At 32.0% G+C, this 22,540-nt stretch overlaps 4 protein-coding genes across 4 annotated transcripts; all 4 read left to right on the plus strand.

The window, feature by feature from the left end:
* Positions 1-503: 503 nt before the first annotated feature.
* LOC116127108 (probable LRR receptor-like serine/threonine-protein kinase At1g53430) lies at positions 504-4,783 on the plus strand. Its single transcript, XM_031412777.1, has 11 exons — positions 504-572; positions 786-799; positions 1,380-1,429; positions 2,166-2,533; positions 2,613-2,790; positions 2,897-3,034; positions 3,152-3,255; positions 3,393-3,609; positions 3,979-4,222; positions 4,367-4,514; positions 4,599-4,783. The coding sequence occupies exons 1-11, from the start codon at positions 504-506 to the stop codon at positions 4,770-4,772; spliced, it is 1,704 nt and encodes a 567-aa protein (XP_031268637.1). The 3' UTR covers positions 4,773-4,783.
* Positions 4,784-10,394: 5,611 nt separating this feature from the next.
* Positions 10,395-12,989, plus strand: LOC116127109 (disease resistance RPP13-like protein 4). The gene has a single exon (XM_031412778.1). The coding sequence runs from the start codon at positions 10,395-10,397 to the stop codon at positions 12,987-12,989; it is 2,595 nt and encodes an 864-aa protein (XP_031268638.1).
* A 1,702-nt stretch (positions 12,990-14,691) lies between these two features.
* LOC116127161 (cysteine proteinase inhibitor 5-like) lies at positions 14,692-15,189 on the plus strand. The gene has a single exon (XM_031412819.1). The coding sequence runs from the start codon at positions 14,727-14,729 to the stop codon at positions 15,078-15,080; it is 354 nt and encodes a 117-aa protein (XP_031268679.1). The 5' UTR covers positions 14,692-14,726; the 3' UTR covers positions 15,081-15,189.
* Positions 15,190-19,373: 4,184 nt separating this feature from the next.
* LOC116127110 (cysteine proteinase inhibitor 1-like) lies at positions 19,374-19,736 on the plus strand. The gene has a single exon (XM_031412779.1). It carries the CDS (start codon positions 19,374-19,376, stop codon positions 19,734-19,736), a length of 363 nt encoding a protein of 120 aa, XP_031268639.1.
* Positions 19,737-22,540: the final 2,804 nt, after the last annotated feature.

Raw genomic sequence — 22,540 nt, forward strand, 5'->3', positions numbered from 1 at the left:
CTGGTCAAAGTAAGAAAATTTATATTATAATCTTTGGAAGCCAAAAAAAAAAAAAATTTGAAAGAAAGTTTTGCTCAAGGTTTACTTAACACATTTACTCAAAATTTTGCTTTCCATGGATTTATTCAAGTAGAAAAGTATTGTGTTATTGCATTCTTTTCTCTCAGATTCTTGATATTGTATTTATTTTTTGCTTAAGGTTTGATGATTTTTTAAAGTTTTTACTAGTTGTTTAGTAAATAATGACAGAGTTGTGGAGGCCCCCCTATACAAAAATGCTAGATTTGCGACCGGTTAAGTGCATTTATATTTAGGAAAACATATAGGATTTGATATATATATATAATTATCATATCTGATATATATATTTTTTTTTTTTTTTTTTTTTAATGTGGAAAGTAAACTAACAGTGTAAGAAAAGTAAAAGCCAATTCAAGGAGGTAAATATACCTTCTGATAGACAACATGCCAATGATTTTTTGGTATGTTTCTACAGAACTGATATGCAACAGCCTTTACGGAGTTTGACAAACTTCCCTGGAAAGTGCTTAGCTTCTTTGAAAACCTTCATGGTAACAGATAGGACAGCTCATGAAGTTGATACAAGATAAGGGTTGGTTGACGTAAATCCTTTGACCCCCAAGTTAGTAGAATTGGGATAGTCTATGATATCACTCTAGTATTGTTGATGTGGTAACTATAAATCATATCTAATGTAAAGATAAATGAGAGAAAAAAATTCTAAAGTGAAATAAATTTATAGTATTCTAAATTTTTCCTTGTAGAAAAACATAGAAAGGTATGTCATGCTCACACACTCTTAATTTTTTTTGAAATTTTATATGTTAACTATATAAAGAGATATTTTCACATTCATTATGAATAATTATCTTGCAGGGATTTTTCATATAACGATTTTGAAGAACAAGGAAAGAATGTGTAAGGAAATAGCATCAATCGTTCTCTTTTTCCCTGTTTCTCTTCCTTGCATAAAAATTCTTCTTGCATTTGAAACTTCACTTACGAAAGTTTCAAAGATACATGTGTATCCAATATTTTTAAAAAGTTTGTAATATTTCGCTTATTCATTAAAAATAAGGAAAATAATTCAAAGTTTCTTTAATTTGTTATCTTGCAGAGGTCCACAGATAAATAGGTAAGGATATTGAATTTTTCTCTTGTTTTTACTGCTCTTTCTCCTTATTCATTTTGTTATGTGCTACAAATTTAACTTCTGGATTGTTTGACTTGTCTATTCATGTGCTGCTACGACCAGAAAGCCAAGTACAAATGATATGTACGTTCATCTCTTCTATACTATGCAATTAGAAGAGCTCCAAATTATTTTTCTTACCAATATGTATACTTGTGTTCTGTAGGACTCCCCCTAAGGTCTTGGATGACCATTTTAATGGCACGAATTCCCAATGTATGTTCCTTCTCCAGCTATCATGAATTAATATTGTAATATAAAGAAGCTTGAATTAATTTGATTTTGAAATAACTTTGGTTTATATCTTCATATGAAAAACAAGAAAATAGAATTTTAAGAAATCAGGTTGTATTTTATTGAGGGGATAATTATTTAAACCCCGTAGGTTTGGCCAAATATAAGAAACCTTCTTAGATATACGTAATGACGCAGAATCCTTTACCATCTGTGAGACATTAAATATTGATCTATAACAAAAGAGGAATAATTTAAACCCCCGTGGCTCGTCCAAACATTAAAACCCCCCTCAAGTATGTGTTATAACTGTTTTATCCCTCCTTTAGCAACTATAAGTCTATAACAGAATTTTGTTAACATTTGACAGACAGCGGGGGGCTTTGCGTCATTATTGGTAACTGAGAGGGTTTTAGTATTCGGGAAACCTTGGGAGGTTTAATGAATTATCCATTTTATTGAGTGATGATAAGTCTTATAGGGGTTAATTTCTCAAACCACCCCTACATTTTGGAAAAAAAATATTTGTTGCTAAGTTCAAGAGTAATATTTAAAGCGCCCCTAGAATTTTATAAATTATTCAAAAACCACCTTCTAATATAATTCCCTCAAAATCAAATCAACTTTGAAAGATCATATAAAAGAACTGTACATTGTTTTTAAAGGGTAAAATTGGAATTACAACAATCATTTTATACGTACAATCTTGCTTTTGCAGACCATTCCTTGTTTATAAATGCTGGTGGTGAGGATGTAAATATTGAAGGAAAGCATTATGATGCAGATATATCATCAAAAGCTTTCTATGTAGATCCAACAAAGCGTTGGGCTTATGTTTGTTCGGGAAATTTCTTAGCAAAAACAGCCAATTCCAGTGATTACATAAGGAACTCAACATGTGGATTTTCTTTTCCTGAGGCAATTTTATATACAAATGCTCGAATTTGCCCTCAGTCTCTGACATATTATGGTTTCTGCTTACAAAAAGGCAATTACACTGTGGAACTCCGATTCGCTGAAATTGTATATTCAAAAGATGAAGACTACAGTAGCAATGGGAAGCGTGTGTTTGATGTATATATTCAGGTAATGTGCTTTTTTTTTTTTTTTTTCTGGAAATGCCACATTTCAGAAACGCCATCCGCTAAGGAACTCTTTGTTGCAGGGTACAAGAGTAAAGGAGGATTTTAACATAAAAAAAGATCCCAAGAATCCTTTATATTTCCCAGCTGCAGTAGATAATCATCTACTCGAAATCCGCTTATTCTGGGCTGGCAAAGGATCTCTGTATAATCCACCTAATCTTAATGGACCTCTGATGTCAGCTATATCTGTAACCCCTGGTAAAAAATTGTACACTTGCACTTCTGTCATTAATTTGTTCAAATTTTCCTTTTTCTATTATACTGACAGTTTGGTTCTTGTTGCTATCTACCACTATATATTCAGACTTCAAAATTGGAGTATTATCTACAAAGTGGATAGTAGTGATTGTTATTGCTGTTGTATCCACTCTTGCATTAGCTTCGCTTCTTTTATGGGCTTTCATGTGGAGAATGGGATGGGTGGGAGACAGAGAGTTGAACAGTAAGTCTATACGCAATAAATCCAAATAGCTCTCTCATTGAAGAATTTTAGCTGATGAAGACTTATGTGCCAAATTCAGTTATTCATTTGTTTTTATTTTTCTCTATATATCTACAGACACCATTGTGAAAATCCGAGACAAAGAATATTCCCTCAAAGAAGTGATTGTTGCTACTGGAAATTTCGGCCCTCAGAATGAGATTAGCCAGATGGTTTACAAGGTAAATTATACTTCTTCAGTACTTTTTGTGATGGGAGAATAATTAATCTTTCAGGATAATTTATAAATAATAAATAGAGGGCATCTGTATTATTTGAGTTCATGAACAAGCATTACAAGTCTTTTGTTTTGGTGCAGGCTACACTCCGGGATCAGGAGAAACTTGTTGCTGTAAAGAAGTTACCTCCATACACAAAGCAGTTTGATCAAATAACAAATGAAGTGTATGCGGGCCAAAAGCTGAAACATGACAATCTTGTGGAGCTATTGGCTGTCTGTTCTAACAAAAAAAAGAAAATTTACTTGATTATCTACGAATATATGGAAAACGGCTCGCTTCAACAAGCCCTGTTTGGTAAGTTTCTTGGTTTACACTGGGTTACAAAATAGTTTACCATGTGTGCTTTCTGGGGTTCTGAAATACTTGTCGATTTTAGTGTTCTAATTTTCAGAATTTTTTACATTATTTATCCAAAAAAAATTATAAAGTTGTTAGTGTTCTAATTGATCTGTTAAATATATTACCATTGCAACACATATCACTGCTTTTACCATGTCTGTCAGTGTCGCCGCCCCACTAATTGATCTGGTGCATGCCCATTGTGATTGAAAAGTATTTCATTGCAAGGAAAAAGAAAACTAGCGAAGTCGAAGGATATATATTGCCATTTTTATTGATAAATGTAACCCTTAATTAAGAATAAAAATGTTGTAAGCTGTGCAGATGACTCAAATGTTCAACGGCAACTTGATTGGCAAAGGAGAGTTGAGATCTGCCGTGGAATAGCAAAGGGTCTGGAGTATCTACATGAACTTGCAACTGGCAAAATTCTTCATAGAAATATAAAAGCCAGTAAAGTTCTTCTTGATGAAAATTTTAACGCTAAGCTATCAGACTTAGGACTAGCAATGCTTTATGGCGAGGATGAGCCGTATGATTTTCTCCACAAAATAGCTGCAGGGTTTACGTAAGTAACACATTAAGTACATAGCGTCATTTTTTTAATAATTTTATTTATTTATTTTTTGTTTCTTACTGAACAAATAAAATGATTGTACAATTTGTATGTGCCGATGTTCAAAACTTTATGATCACTTTTTTATTGTTTCAGATACATGGCACCTGAGGTGCTAAGGAGGGAATCCATAACAGACAAAGCTGATGTTTACAGTTACGGGATTGTTCTGATTGAAATAATTAGTGGGCAGAGTAATTCAAAGGATGAAGGGAACAAAGAGACTGAATCTCTTTTACAAAGGGTAATAGCATTTTAGTCAACATCAACCGATTAAATTTTCAGATATGAATATGCATTTGAGGGTGACATAGTTGCGTTTATGCAGGCTGCTGTGTTACATAATAGAGGAAGTTATTCCGGGTTGGTGGATCAAAAGTTAACAAGTTATGACATGCGGCAAGTCGTTGCAATCTTTGATTTGGCAATGAGGTGCGTTGATCAGACTCCTGCTCTCAGGCCAAAAATGTCTGAAGTTGTGAGTGAACTAGAGAAGATCTAAGCGGTTTACCCATTGCATTTCCCCGCTTTGTCTCTCTCTTTTCGATTTATCTGGTTCTTGGTTTCTCTGCTTTCCGGTTGTTTCGGTCTCATCCATGAGAAATATTGTATCGTTTATCTTTTTCATTTCAGAGCTTTGTTTTTGTTTATTGCAAGGAGATTAAAAACATATGGCCCTTTGGTCATATAGATGATTATGCTTATGTATCATTTGAGTTCAACGACTCTTTCTTTCTTTCTTTCTCTTTTTCTTCCTTACATACTTTCCTCTCGATTTCTGGAGATTCTCTTCTCTCTTCCACTTCTCTATCATCTTTTTATTGTATTGTCAGCAGAGTGATGATAGGGGATTCTACAGTACTATTTAAAAATCATGAATTCGTTTAGAATTAGCTCTTATCTCATTATTACGTAAGTATTAATATCTTCATTAATTTCTCTTATTTTTTAAATTAAAAAAAAAGAATTTAAAATAAAACTCAATTGTATGAAATATGTACTTATATACCGAAAAACGGATATTCCTTGCTCATTATAAGATAATCACTTATTTATAAATTTCGTGTAGGTCAATGATTTTCTTACATCAATATAATTGATCATTCTTTTATAAATACTTATTTCACCCTCCCATGAATGAATTTAAAATAACCATCTTATAATATCCCATATTTTATGGGTATTTTATAATTCTGTTGGGTTTTTTTTTTTTTTTTTTTTCAAGAAAAGTTGATGTGACAATGTTATGGAAAGAATAAGATTAATTGGCTGAATTTATTGCGAAATGACGCTGAAAGTTTAAGACTTTAAGTTACCATTTTTTTTTTTTACTTCATGACATGGCATCCTACGTGGCATATGCCACCTCAATTGCCACATCATCAAAATGCCACATCACTTCCCGAACATCATCCAAGGGTTCAAATGACCATTGAATTACGACATCAAAATATGAGGTAACTGGTAACATTAGAAACTCAAAAAATCAGAAACAGAAAAGATTCCCTTATTGGTGCAAGTTTCATACCAAATTGGTATGATTTTTTGTGTGAAACACTACTGCATCTCTAACCCACTGCACTAATATTACACCAAAAAAAATATTTCTTATAATATTCTCTTCTTTTTCTTTTATTGTAATAATCAACATTAATCTATTTCATTTATTTTTTTTTATATATTAATTAAATTGGGAATGATATTTTCATTAAATAATAATTACTTTGAAAATTATACTAATTTAATAAAATTAAGCATTTATTTAATCAAATAAACATTACATTTAATATAGAAAAACATTACATCTATATAAAATGATATTAAAAAAAAAAGAAACAACAACACAAAAGTAAAATTCTATATTAATAGTAATTTAATTTTCCGAATTGTATATTCTCTTACAAATGATCAATTAATGCATTTCAAAGAGCATGGTGAACTTCGTATCTTAATTTGTCTATGTCAAGCAAGAAAATTTTGAAATCGGATATTTTCATCTATGATAATTTCAACTTTGGGAGTTGGCGCTTCCATCTTAGAGGATCCAGAACTAATATACCGAAATACTAAATTGTTATTTTAGTTTAGTTTGTATTTTCTTTTAATTTTAATGTTTTTAAATTAGTGTTAATTTTTATTTGAGTTATTGTAGTTTAATATTTGTATTGAATAAAGTTTTGTTTTTAATTTTTTATCACTTTTTGAATTATATAATATTATGAATTATTATTATAAATATTAATATAAATAATAATCAAATTAATTAAATTAAATGATAAAATTTAAATTAAAAAAATTTTGCTTCCACTACAGTGCCACGCCAAATTGGTGCATTTGACAGAGCACTGTAACAGGCACCAAATTGGTGTAGCAAGCACTATTGGGGTTGAAATTTACACCAAAATAACGCAGGAGTGGAGATGCCTTGGAAAATGCCAGATCGACTTCCTACGACACAGATCCGACGGGTTTGTATCGTAACGCAATATTCTAACACAGATCCAATGGGTGTTTTTGTTATTTTTTAAAATTTTATATATAGGATATTTAGTTAATTAGCAAACCTAGGGGGTTTTTTAAAAAATTTTAAATTTTAAAAAACTATAATATCAAACTTTCAAGGGTATTCTAGTCTTTTCACTATTATCAAACGAAAATCACTAACAAACATAACAAAAGATCCTATTTATCATTTCAGAATCTTCTGAATACCGACTATCGTTTCGACAAACCTTATGTATGTGTAAGTTGGGCCATATTTCTCTTAATAAAACTCATGGATGTTCCTGGAAGAGAGAGTATTACTTTAATATACAGTACATGAAGTGGGTGTGAAGTGATGGGTACATAGTACAAAACTCGTTTATGTCAGTTTTTTTTTAAACTTTTTATTTGTTTTCTTATTTTAAAAAAATTATATTTTGTATATAATATCATAAAATAAATACATTTTAATAAAATATTATTTTTTAGTTTTAAAATATTTAACTGACAGATATTATTATAATTTTTTTAAAATTTTTTTCTTATTTTCATAATTTTTTGTTTTTAAAAAAAAAAATTATATTTATATATAATTTCATAAAATAATCACAATTTTAATAAAATATTATTTTTTAGTTTTATAAATATTTAACTGACAGATATTATTATTATTTTTTTTATTTTTTTCTTATTTTCATTATTTTTTATTTTTGGATTTTTCTTATCTTTTTTTTGGAAATTATTTTTTTGTATAATTTTAAAAAATATATACAATTTTAATGAAACATTGTTTTGTAGTTTTATAAATATTTATTTATAGATATTATTATAAGTTTAAAAAATAATATATATAATTTTAATTTTTTTAGAAAAACACATACTTTAAAAGTGAAACCTCATCTGTAATTATAGAAATTGAAGATAGAGGTTCAAATGGCTAATTTCCAAGTTGGTTAAGTAATTTCATATGTTTGTAATTTAGGAGTGTAAGTAACATTAAGACCATCTCCAACCCATTGCACCAAATCAGTGTAATTTTTTTGTGTAAAATATTATTGCATCTCCAATCCACTGGACCAAATATTACACCAAAAAGAATATTTCTTAAAATATTCTCTTTCTTTTTCTTTTATTGCAATAATCAACAATTAATCTATTTCACTTATTATTTATATATATATTAATTAAATATCATGAATGATATTTTTATTAAATACTAATTACTTTAAAAATTATACTAATTTAATAAAATCAAGCATTTATTTAATCAAATAAACATTACATTTAATATAGAAAAATATTACATCTAATATAAAATGATATCAAAAAAAAAAAAAAAAAAAAAAACAACAACAATACAAAAGTAAAATTTCATATCGATAGTAATTTAATTTTCTGAATTAGTATGTTCTTCCCACAAATGATCAATTAATGCATTTCGAAGAACATGGTGAGTCTCTATATCCTTGATTTGTTTATATCAAGTAAGAAAATTAGTGTTAATTTTTATTTTGAGTTATTGTAATTTAATATTTACATTGAATAAAGTTTTGTTTTCAATTTTTCATCATTTTTTGAATTATATCATTATTATAAATTTATTATTATAACAAAAAATAATTCGGCTGAATGAACAATATCACACCAATTTAGTGCTGATAAATAGTGATATACCAAATTTGGGATAATACTGTTCATTCACGCCAAATTGGTATAACAAATGGCGCTACATTGGAGCAGCATTCCAAATATGTAACATGCGAACTGACAATATTACCTTTTTACTGTTAAAACTAACGTCTGAATTTAGCGATGGGAGAAAATGTTTTTTTCAAAGTTTATGGGTAGGAAAATGTAAGTGCGGAAAACTTTAGGCGGAAAAAGTTATTCACTCTAAGTTTTGACCAATTCCAAAAATTTGTCAGCGGATTAGACCCATTGGCCGTTACCCATACGGTTACACAGATCCAAACAATTCTACCAAGGCACTGCTTGCTCTCTGTAACAGAGATCCACACAAACTCCAGGTAGCTGCACTTCTCCGAGTCAACGTAAATCTCTCTCTTCTCCTTTTTAAGATCTCTGTATTCTATTTGCCTGAACTAAACCAAGCACAAGTTTTCTGTTTTCACCACATCCGCTCTAGACTTTTTCTTTTTTTCATTTTTCCAGGATTGAAAATCTCGCATACTCTATATCAAGGCCTACTTGCAAAATTTAGGTATGTATTTCTCAAAGTTTATGTTGCTAATTAAGTTCTTGTGTGTGTATATATAATTTGAGGACATCTCCAACTCACGCCATTTTGTCGTGAAAAACACCAAAATGGCGTGGGTTGTTGCTACAACCCACGCCAAACGCCACGCCATTTTGGCGTGGTACTGTAGCACTAATAAATGTTTTTTCTTTTTTTTGATTTTGCTTTTTTTTGTTTTTTTAAATTTTGTTAAGTTAATTTGAATATTAAATTTTACATCAAAAATCGCACCAAATTTGATTATTTGTATTTAATTTAATTTGATTATTATTTATAATAATAAATTCATAATAATGATATAATTAAAAAAATGATGAAAAATTAAAAATATAACTTTATTCAATGCAAATGTTAAATTACAATAACTCAAAATAAAAATTAACACTAATTTAAAAACATTAAAATTAAAAGAAAATACAACATAAATTAAAATAACAATTTAGTATTCCGATAGATTAGTTCTAGATCCAGTAAGATCATCAAAATATTGAAAAGAACTAGAGTTATTAAATTAGTATAATTTTCAAAATAATTATTATTTAATTAAAATATCATTCCCAATATTTAATTAATATATACAAAAATAATGAGTGAAATAGATTAATTGTTGATTATTACAATAAAATAAAAAAAGAATATTCTTTTTGGTGTAATATTTGGTGTTGTAGGTTGGAGATGGAATAATGTTTTGCACCAAAATTTGCACCAATTTGGTGCAATGGATTGGAGATGGTCTTAAAGATAATAAACTTGATTCGAGAGGTAGAAGAATGGGAAAAAAGAGGAACTTTGAAATGGGAAAATATTATTTAGAGGGTAAAATCTGTATGGCCGAAGCTACTAAAATATCATTATTTATGTGTTGAAAAGATATTTTAGCTAAACAGAACTTATATATATATATAGATCTGGCCAAAAAAATCTGGCCATTCCTGCCGGATCCAGATCCATTAGTGATTTAAAATATAGGGGTGGCTATTTTCAGGTAAGTCTATTAACTCTCTACATTTTAAATCTTTCATATAGTTTATAAGGAGTCACTTCTATGATGGGCCATAACTCAGGAGAATAACTATGATCAGTTCATCTATATGATCTATCATATGCATGATAACACCAGGGCGGTTAGGTCTGAATAATATTAGAGACAATAGTGAATTCAATACTACTACAGTCTACAGACAAGTTATTTTTCAGCAATATAACTAAACAAATTCTCCTTTTTATAAAAAAATAAATAGGAAGATGGAAAGGTAAAAGCTGCTAAAATTCAATGACAGAAATATTATATGCAAGAAACTCCTTAATATCTCCTTCTGTCGGGTGAGTATATAATTTGCTTATCATGATTTGTGAACATCAATCCACAGATCAGATACAAGCATGGCTTTGGCAATGGTGCCTGTGCTAAATGGCACGTCAAATCTAGTACTCAAAGCTTTGCAAAATGAAGCCCAGTTTGCACTTGACTTTAAAGCTCAGTTGGAGGAAATGAAGACAAAGCTTGATCCTATGAAGGCCTTCCTGTCAACTTACAACCTCAGGAATCATGGAGATTTTCTCCGGCCGGTGCTGTGTAATATGAGAAACCTAATTTATGAAGCTGATGACATACTTACAGATTGCCAACTTAGAGATGAATATCGGAAACATGGATCATCAGCCTTCAGCAGGAATTTCTCGCCTCGTGGATTGAAATTTATGTATGAAACAGGCAAGAAACTGAAAAATATTAACGAGCGGATTAAGAAAATGGAGGCTAATTTACAGACATATTTGGTAGCAGAAGCCAAACTCGATTATAAAGCAGACAATCAAGGAAAAAGAAATATCTCGCAGGAATATTATGACCCATCTGAGATAATTGGGTTGGAGAATGATATTGAGAAGATAAAAGGATGGATGCTTAGCAGTAATGAGGAACTTCGCCATGTTGGCATTGTGGGGATGGGGGGTTTGGGCAAAACTACCATTGCCCGGAAATTATTCAATGATAAAGACGTAATTCATCACTTTCATAAGACGATTTGGGTGACTGTGACTAAAAATTTCACTGAACAACGTATTATGAGGGGGATGTTGGAACAGTTAGGAATGAAATGCTCTGGATTTGAGAAACGCGAACTGTTGCCCCAAATTAAAAAAATGCTTAGCGATAACAAATGTCTTATTGTCATGGATGATGTCTGGAAAGTGGATTTAGATTTGTGGGGCAGGTTATGCTGTCAAAGCAGTATCTTCATCATCACATCTAGGAGGGAAGATGTTATAAAGAGAATGGGAGTCGAGGACTCAAGGATCCATCAACCCAGACCTTTAAACAAAGAGGAAAGTTGGTCATTACTTTGCAAGTATGCATTTTCCAGAAGCAGGGGACGATGCTACGATGAAGGGTTAGAAAAGGAAGGAAGAGAAATCTTGGAGAAATGTGGGGGACTTCCGCTAGCAATCAAGACAATTGGAGCTTTACTTGCCCCAAAAGCTGATTCCCCAAGACAGTGGAAAGAGATTTGTCAAGATTTTCACCAATTGGCAACCAAAGGAGACGACACTGCTTCGGTGACATCTTCTCTTAAACTGAGCTACGATGAACTCCCTGCTCATCTAAAGTCATGTCTATTGTGTTTCTCCATTTTCCCTGAAGACATTACAATACATGCTGAACAAATAGTACTTTGGTGGGTGGGAGAGGGTCTCATTCTGGGTGATGAGAGAAAGACAGCTATTGAATTGGGATATGAATATCTTTCACAACTAGCCAGTAGATGCCTAATTGAGGTTGAGAATCGACGAGCCTATGATGGGATGATCTATAGTTGCAAGATGCACGATCTGGTTCGAGATATGACCATTGACATCGCGAAGGATGAGGCGTTTGGCAGCTTTGATGAGCAATGCAACCAGAAATTTACTGAGGATTCAAGATGGTTGGGTTTCACCAGTGACATGGATCCAAAATCATTGAAAAATAGTTCAAAGTTGAGGGCATTGTTACTGATGTCAAGCCACTCTGCTTCCCCTGATACGAGTTCGGATTCTGTTTCCTTTGATAGGACTTTGAAGTTGCTTAGGTCGCTACGGGTGCTAGATTTCTCCCATCTACATACAAGAAGTCCGCTTGAAGATCTCTTTAAATGGATCTGTTCACTTAAACGCCTAACATATCTCAACTTAAGTGGAGTTGTAGACCTAAAAGAAGTGCCGTGCTTAATAGGAAAGCTTCGCAATCTCCGAACTTTGGTTTTGAGCGAATGCAATAATTTAGCCAAACTAGATCCAGCAACTACTAATTTGAAGAAGCTGATTCTCCTGGATGTAGGATTTTGTTGTCGTCTGCAATACCTACCTTTTGGACTAGAGAAGCTAGTAAATCTGCAGGAACTTTCTGGATTTCAGATAGTGAATCAGACCAACAGACAAAGCTGTCGACTTCTTGAGCTCCAGAGCCTAAAGCAATTAAGAGTTCTACGAATGAATATAAATGATAAGAGTGAAATCTCGGAATATGAATGCAATGTCTTGTCAAAGCTTGAGAAACTTAAGGTTTTAGTTATTAATGCAGATAATTGTAAAGATAAGAGCGTTTTTGAGAATCTCGATCGACTTTCCCCTCCTCCAAGTCTTAAGGAGCTTTATCTTAAGCGCTACCGACATGAAACTCTACCAAAATGGATCAATCCTAAGCAGCTTTCAAGTTTGCTATATCTCTGTCTTGAACATGTAGACGCTGTCCAGATCCAGATGAGTACTACAAGTGAATCTGAGGGTATCAGCACCTCCAAATGGAAGCTTGAAGGTCTACGTTTAAAGTACATGGCATATTTACAACTGGACTTGAAGAGCTTAGAGCAGGATTTGCCTTTCCTAAATTATGTTGAGGTCAGTTGCTGTTACAATCTGAACAACTTACCCGAATCTGACAAATTACTACCTATAATTTGGAGGAAGAATCAAGGTCGATTAGTGAGAACTCAGTGATGGTAAGTTCACAAGAAATTGTGAGTTGAAAGACACTTTTCTCTCTATTTCCTACATTTTGTGGTGGGATAATTATAAAATGTAGGAAATAGGGAGAAAAACTTGTTATATATAAAATGTAGGAAATAGAGAGAAAAACTTGTTATGTGTATTGTTGTTTATTGAGCTGAGCGAATGCATGTAGTGTGATGTTGTTGGTTTGCTGGTTTACATATATTTAAAATTTTCAGTTTGCTTGGCTTGTTCAAACTTTGAAAAGGCATATATAATGGACACTTTGGTTTGTTCTCCTCCCTTCATGGGTGTCTTTCATGAGTGTCTTTTATAGTTTCTCTGTCGATGTTGTAAGGTTGCTCGGTAGTTTATATTTTGGTGGAGACAGAAATTTGAGAGATTTGTACACTACACATCCAAAAAAAAAAAAAAAAAAAAAAAATCTCTCGGTGTTCCAAGGGTGATGGAGTGCAAGAGAGAGGTCAAAGAGTAAGAGAAAAAGAAAGCGAGAAAAAAATGGTAATATTAGACTTACAACTCAATCTCATAACTGTGACAGTTAATAATTGATCAGCTCGTAACGAGTCTCGTTTGTCCAATTACGACCTTATAAATTATAAACTATTACGTCGAGGTTATGAGAGAAAGTTTGTGAGATTGAATTGTGAGTTAATTTTTACTGGGAGAAAAATATGATTCCCGTCTCAAAAATTGAGTGTGTGAGTTGTGAGTGGATGTACAAGGGATTAAACTATATGCACCAATTATCAATACTTGGATGAGTATTATATTGTTGAATCAATGCAAGGCATTGGGAGAAAAAAGCTTTTGAGAAAAACTTATAAGTATTTTCTGAAGAACTGCTTTTTAAGAAATATGGAAATTAAGTTTATTTTCAACAAATATGAGGGACTTTAGGGGTTAAGGGTTTCTCTACCCTAAAGTTTAATCAAATAACAAATGCTCCCCTAATATTTCAGAAATAATATAAATCTCCTCACTGTTAGACTTTATAGCATAATAAATTAATAAATCTTCACGAAATTATCTCATTATAGTTTATTTTAACACCAAAAACTTGACGGCAAGGGGATTTTCAGAGAATTTTTTGTAATTTACTTAAATTTAAGGGGGATTTTTGTTATAAACCCTTGTTTTTAATTAATAGTGTACAACAAGATTATAAATGTTTTTTTATGAATGGAAACAGATTTATGTCTTGCTTAACTTATATGGAAGTTAATGTAGTAAAGCCATCAATAAGGTAAGGAAATCTAAGAATTTCATGGAGAAACCTAAATATTTATTCCATTAATAAATAAGTTTAAATTTTTTTCCTTTATAAATTTCTGAGACCTCCCCTAGGTTTCATCATATATTTGCTACTCCCCACAGGTTTTAGAAACTATAAACCTCCCCCTGAGGTTTTTCCCTTACCTACCTTTGTCACATTATATTTGCAATGCTCAAAGGTAAACCAGCCATTCCTTATTTTCTCCGCTCTCCAAATCCAACGGCTATAAAACATACAAAACGTAAAACCATCTTCAAATCAAACGGTTACAAACCATACGCCACGGGCCCCACCATGTCGGTGTCTCAGCATTAAATCCCGCCGCGTCTAGCCCACGACACGTCATCACCCAAAATCCTCCTCTATAAATTATACAATGCCTCCAAATTCTCAACACACATTTCAAGTTTTCAACACAAACACAACTCAAAAGTCTCAACGGTTACAATATGAAACAATATTGTCCTTATCTTCTCCTCTCCGTACTGCTCCTCCCTCTCATGGCGGCCGCCGCCCTCCGTCCAGGCCCTCTGGTGGGCGGGTGGAGCCCCATAAAGGACACCAAAGACCAGCACGTGGTGGAGATCGGGCAGTTCGCGGTGAGCAAGTACAACAGTCAGTCGAAGACCCACTTGAAGTTCCAGCAGGTGGTGAAGGGGGAGACGCAGGTGGTTTCCGGCACCAATTACCGGCTTGTACTGGCAGCGAAAGATGGAACTACGGCGAAGAATTACGAGGCCCTCGTGTGGGAGAAGCCATGGGAGCACTTCAAGAACCTCACTTCGTTTAAGCCTGTTAATTAATGCGTTTTGATGTCTGCATGTAATGTAAGAAAGAAAAACCGGTTCCTGTAATCAAAGTTTTATTGATATGATAATGAGAATAAAGATTATTTAAAAGTATTAAGAGATAGAGATAAAAGATCTTTCATTTTCTTTTATCTGTTCATTTTTTTATTACTATTACTGTTGTTGATAAGATTGCTTCTGGAATTTTCACGAACGTGAGAGAGTTGGTGAGACTGACAAGTATTAAACACAGAATTGGTGGGGTTGGTCATTAAGAAGGAAGAAGGACGGTCGGCGGTGGTTAACTGATATTATGACTGGACAAAGTTTCACGTTATTGGTGAGAGTGAATCACATTTATTTTGCCACCCATAAACTTTGAAAAAAATAATTCTCAACCATCGTTGAACATTATTTTTAACAGTAAAAGGCATTTTTGTCGTTTCTTATAATATATATTATAGGGTTAATTTTACTTACACCCCTACATTAAAAACACATAAAATTACTTTCACCAACTTAGAAATTATTCCTTTTAACTCATATCTTCAATTCTTGTAATTACAATCCAGGTTTCATTTTTAAAGTATGCGTGTTTCTAAAAAAATTTAAAATTTTATATATTTTTTAAAACTATAATAATATATGTCAATTAAATTTGTATAAAACAACAAAACAAAATTGCATTAAAATTGCAAATATTTTATGAAATTATATAAAAATAATTTTTTTTTTTAAAAGAAGGAAACTGAAATATTGTAAAAAAGAAGAAAAATCTAAAAATAAAATATTATGAAAATTTGGGAAAAAATAGTTGGCCAGAATTGCACCTAGCTACTCCGGCTGGGTGCGATTCTGACTTATTTGCACTTGGCTAAGTGGGAATTAGATTTCGGCCAACTATTTTGTTCTCAGTTTTTTAATTTTTTTTCAAATTTTATAAATTTTTTTTGATTATTTTATTTTAATAACGTACTTTATTTTTTAAATTTATTAATCCTAAAAATAATATAAACCAAACTAGGGGTGAAAAATATATTTAATAAAGTTTGGATGAGAAAAGTTATACAGCTTTGTTAAAATTTTAAAGTAAAATAGTAAAGGGTATAATAGTCTTCTCATACTTTTACCCCTGTCAGGTACCAGAATCCATTGACAGAGATTGACTATGGGTGAAAAATTGTTTTTTTTCAAAGTTTATGGGGTGAAAAATAATACAGCAAACTTTGGGTGGGAAATGGTCACTCACCCTTGGTAATATGAGTTGTCAAACTCGTCTAATCATGTGATTAGGTACATTGATTATGCATATTAATGATGACGACAGGTACATACAAAATTTATGTCCGCAACATTTATTTAATTAAGTTTAAACATAATATTATTTGTTAATTATATATAGGATAATATTATATCTATAACTTTTTTATATATATTATCCCTTGTAAATTTATGTGATAAAAAATATTTAGTGATTTTTAATTTAAAATAAACTTTTACCCAATTATTTTTTGCCATCAAAATTTTATAAGTGCAAATTTGTATAAAAGGTTATATATATATATATATACATATATATATATATATGGACAAGACTAGCCTGACAAATAAGTTAAAGATTATTGGCTTGATAAATACTTAATGAGAAATAAACTTTTCCAACGACTATAGTCAATCCTTGGTCCCGTGATTATTTTAGACTATGACTATTGTGGATATTCACCCGTGATTATCAATTTTTAATATTCGGAATAATTCAATTTAACAATAATGGTAGCCAATTGATGGTCTTGCATCTACACTGTTGAGAGGAATATCAGAAGATGGGATAGGTTTTGCAAATTTTCTCATCCTGCATATCAATCCACTCTCAAACATACAAATTTAGAGATGGTTCAGAGAATCGCATATAACTCAAGAAAATCTAACGAACACCGAAAGAAAGAGACGGACAGAAAACTCTCTTGCTCTCAAAATAATACAATGCTTGAAACGAAAATAACCTAACATTAACTAACTTTATATAAGAGTTTATAAGTAAATCTAGCGGTCCAACTTCATATACAAATCCAATAGATTGGACAATCAAGGTTTATCATATCAGAATTAGAATCATAATCTTATTCTGCTATTTGTTAGCATATTATCTGGATACTCTTTAAATTAAGCCTTTTTTTTTTAACGGGAGGTTTTTAGGCTTAGGGTTCTGAAGTTAACAACTGGATAACTATTTAGTAGTCACTTTTATCAACAATCGAGAGAAATTAAACTCAAAATCTCTTAAGTAATACATCTAAGAGTTTTAATTAGTTAGAAATAAGCCTCTCATCATAGATTGGCAAATATACCTCTTAATTTGGGTTGGACGTGTCACTAGCAATGCTAGTTGGATTTGAGGTTCCAAGAGACAAATACTTAACATGATCAATACGTAAGAGGCCATCCATCATTTTCATTTCTGATCGCCCACTTATTGTTCAATCCAGCTAGCCGGCAGCCAAATTGATTTATTATTTTAGTCATTAATGTTATGATTAAAACGTCTAGCTGTAGAGTACTGTTTTTGATAATTGGAAATCTAAAAGTTGGTGAGGAACGAAAGAATAGACCGAAAGTCTAAATACTGTGGGCAAGGCATGTGACATTAAAGGTAAGCTCTTATCCCTTGGATGGACTGCAAAACTGAAGCTAGCTGGCCATCACCTATATACACAACTTGGTCACATCTCACATGCATATCTCAAATATTTCATTTCCAATATCATTGACTTTCTCTTCTGTTAATTCACATGTCCAATATGCATCTGCATAATCCTAAATCTGTTTCTTATGTTGAACTTTAAGCCACGGTGAAATATCCGTTCGGAGTATTTGGTCGGAGGTAATGAAAGATTATCAGAATTATGTCATTTTATATTACTTAACTATCATATTTGGTTGTCAAGTAATATAAGATTATGATAATCTTGTATTATTAATAGTTGTTACTATTGGTAATATTGGAGATAATCTGATTACTTTCATTTTCTTATATATTATAAGATTACCAAGGTAATCTTATTTTTGGTACAATTCTATCTCTTATTAATAAAAAATTTAAACAATAATGCCCCTATTTTAAAATAAATTTACGGTAATATACCATTTTAATTTTACCCTTATTTAATTAAATTTTTGAACAGTAATGCCCTTATATTTAAAAAAATTACAAACCACCACTGTCGACAGTGGGCCAACCACCACGTACCGTTGTCGGAAAGTCGTCGGAGTCCCAAAAAAAAATAGAGATTCGGTGGGAGGTTTCGACATGGCTGTTTTCAACCATATTGATGGCCGAAAACAGCCATATCAAAGCCTCGTGGTCACAGTGACTTTTGGAGACTTCCGGTAGTGGTTTGTGGTGGCGGCAGGGGGTGGGAATGATTTCGACATAAATTTAAGTTTTATATAAGTGGAGTGTTTTAACTAAATCTGAAATATTGGGGGTTAAAAGAAATTATTCAAAAATAAATAATAAAAATAATATTATATTAATATTTAAAAAGGGGACAATTTAGTGATTTAAATAAGATACTTACCAATTTATTTCCCTTGACCAAACATATTAATATAACATATCTACAAACTAATCAAACACATTTTCTTAAAGATTTCCAATAATCTTCAAGGTAATATAAGATTCCAGTAATCCAACATTCCCTGAACCAAACGCGTCTTTTAAGCTATCTAAGCCATGTGTTTACAGCTTGTCAATGAAAACCATTTGGTTCTTGTAGAAACTGATTTCTCTGCATATGAGATTTCTAGCCTGGGATAATATACAGCAGCATATTAAAGAGCTCCTATCACACTTCTGTTTAGAGTAACATCATGTAGTGAACCTTATCCCCGGAGAAATATAATGAAAAATGAGCTATAATTAAGAACAACAGGAAGCTAAGCTAAGCTGGAGGTTGAAGACAATGAATAGTGCATTCTGCAACTCTATTTTCATTAATGAAGAATAAGAACTGGTTAATTTCCTTTATATACACACTATGGAATCGTCTACAGAAGGAAGCTATAGCTAAGTTACTGAGTTTACGACTCACTGTAATTTACACTCCAAACAAAATTATCCTCTCTCTTTTAATGTTTAAACGATTAGAATTCCATACGAAACTCTCTTTTACGAATACAAAATTTACTTCTTTAAAAACATATATAACAATATTTCTACTATAAAATGCCCCTTTGAATGCCTGGTTATTAGAAGCAATTTAGAAGTTAATATTTATTTGTTTCTACTGAGAAAACATATATCTTACGATGAAGAAACAAAGTTGTGCCGATCCTCTTTTGATCTCTGCCAGGCTCCTCCTCCTCCTCTTGGCCACAGACTGTGTCGTCCGAGCACAGACAGGCAGCTATTTCCCAATAACGAACATCAAAGATCCCTACTTGCAAGAGGTGGGGCAGTTTGCAGTGAAGGAGTACAACAGAGAATCAAAGGGTGAGTTGAAGTTTGTGAAGGTGTTGAACGGCGAAGAGCAGGCGGTGGCTGGGTATAGTTACAAGCTTGTCTTGGCTGCAGAAAGTGGCTCCGTCACCACCAATTATGAGGCCGTTGTTTGGGAGGATCCACAGCAAGTCACGCACCTTGTTTCTTTTAATCATGTTATAGATAATTAAGAGCTGAGATTTAAGCCTGTTATCTGTAGTATTGTTATGATATGGAGAATTATAATATAATAAAAGTTCTATTGGAAATTTGATAATCCTAGGCACCACCAGAATATGTTTCTTTTCGACGCAAGCATTGTCTCGTAACAGGTTAATTTGTTGAAAATGCTTGTTGTAACATGTTATCTCAGCGCGAAGGATTAGTCGAGATACGTGTAAACTGACTTGACATCTATTATCATAAAATAAATAAAAAAATGATCAGGTGCGTTCGGTTTATTATTTTGGATAGGATTTTGAGAATAATATTGGGTAGTTGGATAAGGGAGTATTACAAGGTAAAATTTAAAAATTTCTAAAAAACCTCACAGGTTTTCTAATTTAATTAAATACCCTAATATATAAAATTTCAGTGCCAGATTCCGGCCACCACCACCGGAATCTGATCAAAAAATTGCGTTATAACACAAACCGGTCAGATCTGTGTCGTAACGCGTCTCTACAGCCAGATGTAGCCGTCGACGGCCGCAAAAGTCTATCGTTGGCCGTGCTGACGGCCAGATCGGTGAATTACCGGCCAGTTACGGTCGTGGTGTAAGCCGTTGTGACAGATTTCGACTACCACCGACGGTGGTTGCCGGAATCTGGCAAGTATGGGTGGGTGGGGGTGTTTTTGCTAATTTTTAAACTTTTTTCTGGGGATATTTATGAAATTAATAAACTTAAAAGGGTCTAAAAGTAATTAAAAAATACAATAATATTTCTCAAATAATGTGTCAAACAATATTTGGGGAATAGAATTGAGAATATAGATAATATTATGAAACCAAACGCACCGATGTTATCTCAAAGCACCTCAATGTCAGAAAGGCCAACAACACCGGGACAGCAGCCTCAGTGCCTATTCCAAATAAAGGATTCTCGTGATTGACATCATTTCGATTATTTTATCATATTATCAACAATTTAGTGATTGATATGAGAGGATTTTGAGATGGAGGAATTTTGGGAGGAATGAAAGAAGATTAATGAATTAAAGTCTAAAACATAGTGGGTTGGTAAAGCAATATTGAATGAGTGGAGACTGGAGAAGGCATGTGATTGTGAAGTTGGAAACTAAAGGAAAGCTCTTATCTCTTGGGTTGGGTGGACTGCAAAATTAAAGCTATTTAGCTGGTTGGCCACCATATATATATATATATGTATACACATGTATGGTTACCTCTTTATCTATCTTTTAATAAACCAAACATAATGTACATTTTGTTTCTAGGGAACGAATAACTTACATACGTAAAACCTAATAATCACAGTGTGGAATGTGGGAAGTTTATAAGTTAATTAAGCTGGATCGAGGTTGAAGACAATGAACAGTAAATGAATTTTGTAACTCTATTCTTCTAAGATTAATGAAGAATAAGAACTGGGTTCCTTTATATACACACTATGAAATCATCTACAGAAAGGAAGTTATAGCAAACTTCCTGAATTTACGAATCACAGTAATTTACACTCCAAACAAAACTACTATCCCCTCTTTTTTCATGTTTTAATTATTAGAATTGCACACGGTCTTCGATCCCTAAATAATTATATATAACACTATTTCTACTATAAAAGGAAGTTAACATTATGTTTTACTGTAAAAATATATGTTACTACGAAGAAGCAAAGGTGTGTTGTTAGTTCTCTTTTGATGAAGAAGCAGAGCAGCGCAACAACCCTCCTCTCCACTTAAATTGTAGATGTTCAGTTGAGGAACCGAACCTAAGACTTTGTGTTTATCCATATTATCTCCAATTCGTTCTAATTATCTGGATTACACACGAATGGGTTCATAAAAATGTTTCTCAACATGAAAATACAGCGTCACAACATGTTAGTAAATTACAACACAATAAAAATCATATTATGAACAATATTGCCCTTGATAAACAAAGGATTATTGTGATTATTTTTCTCATATTATGAACAATTTAATGATTAATGTGAGTTGATATTGAGATGGAGAATTCGGCAGAGGAATGAGAGAAGATTGAAAGTTGGTAAAGAATTGAAGGAGTGGGGAAGGCATGTGATTGTGAAGTTGGAAATTAAAGAGAACTTCTTTATCTATTGGGTGGATTGCAAAATCAATGCTAGCTGCCTAATTGGTTACCACATATATACATGACGCCTGTCTCTTTCTATTTTCCAATAAACCTTACATAATAATTTTTTTTTTTTTTGATAAACCTGGTAATTGTCTCTCCTGCGACTCGAAGACAAGACCTCCTAAACATAGATAACGTCAATAGCTAAAAGTTTGTCATTCGGTTATAGAGGAAAATGTCTAACGTAATATTCATTATCAATAAAATATATATATATGAAGGACAAATTGATCCTATAAAAACTAAAATAATTTATGGGTTATGTTTACTATTAATGTCAAAGGTTAAAATATAGCATTGTCTAGCTTTTAATTAAGACAAGTTTTTTAGCGTGTGTCGAGCACAAACACTCTGTAATAGATAGAGGTTTCGAGAATGTCAAACTTCTTGTTTGTTTATTTTAATAGTTTGATGAATTTAGTATCCTCTTTTAAGATAAACTTTTCTATATATATATATATATATATATACAAGAATCTATAGAAATAAAATAAAGTCCAATTTAAAATTGTATTTAATGCTTTGTTTTTTAAATGAATAGAAAAAGTTTTCAAAATTATTTTCTGAAAATGGAAAATGAAATATACATTTATAGAAAAAGTGTTATTTTAACCATTGTTCTAAAATCCCAAGCGAACTGGTCGGTCAACCGATTTGATT

Source organism: Pistacia vera, unplaced genomic scaffold (assembly GCF_008641045.1).
Source record: "Pistacia vera cultivar Batoury unplaced genomic scaffold, PisVer_v2 Contig189, whole genome shotgun sequence".
NCBI lineage: Eukaryota > Viridiplantae > Streptophyta > Magnoliopsida > Sapindales > Anacardiaceae > Pistacia > Pistacia vera.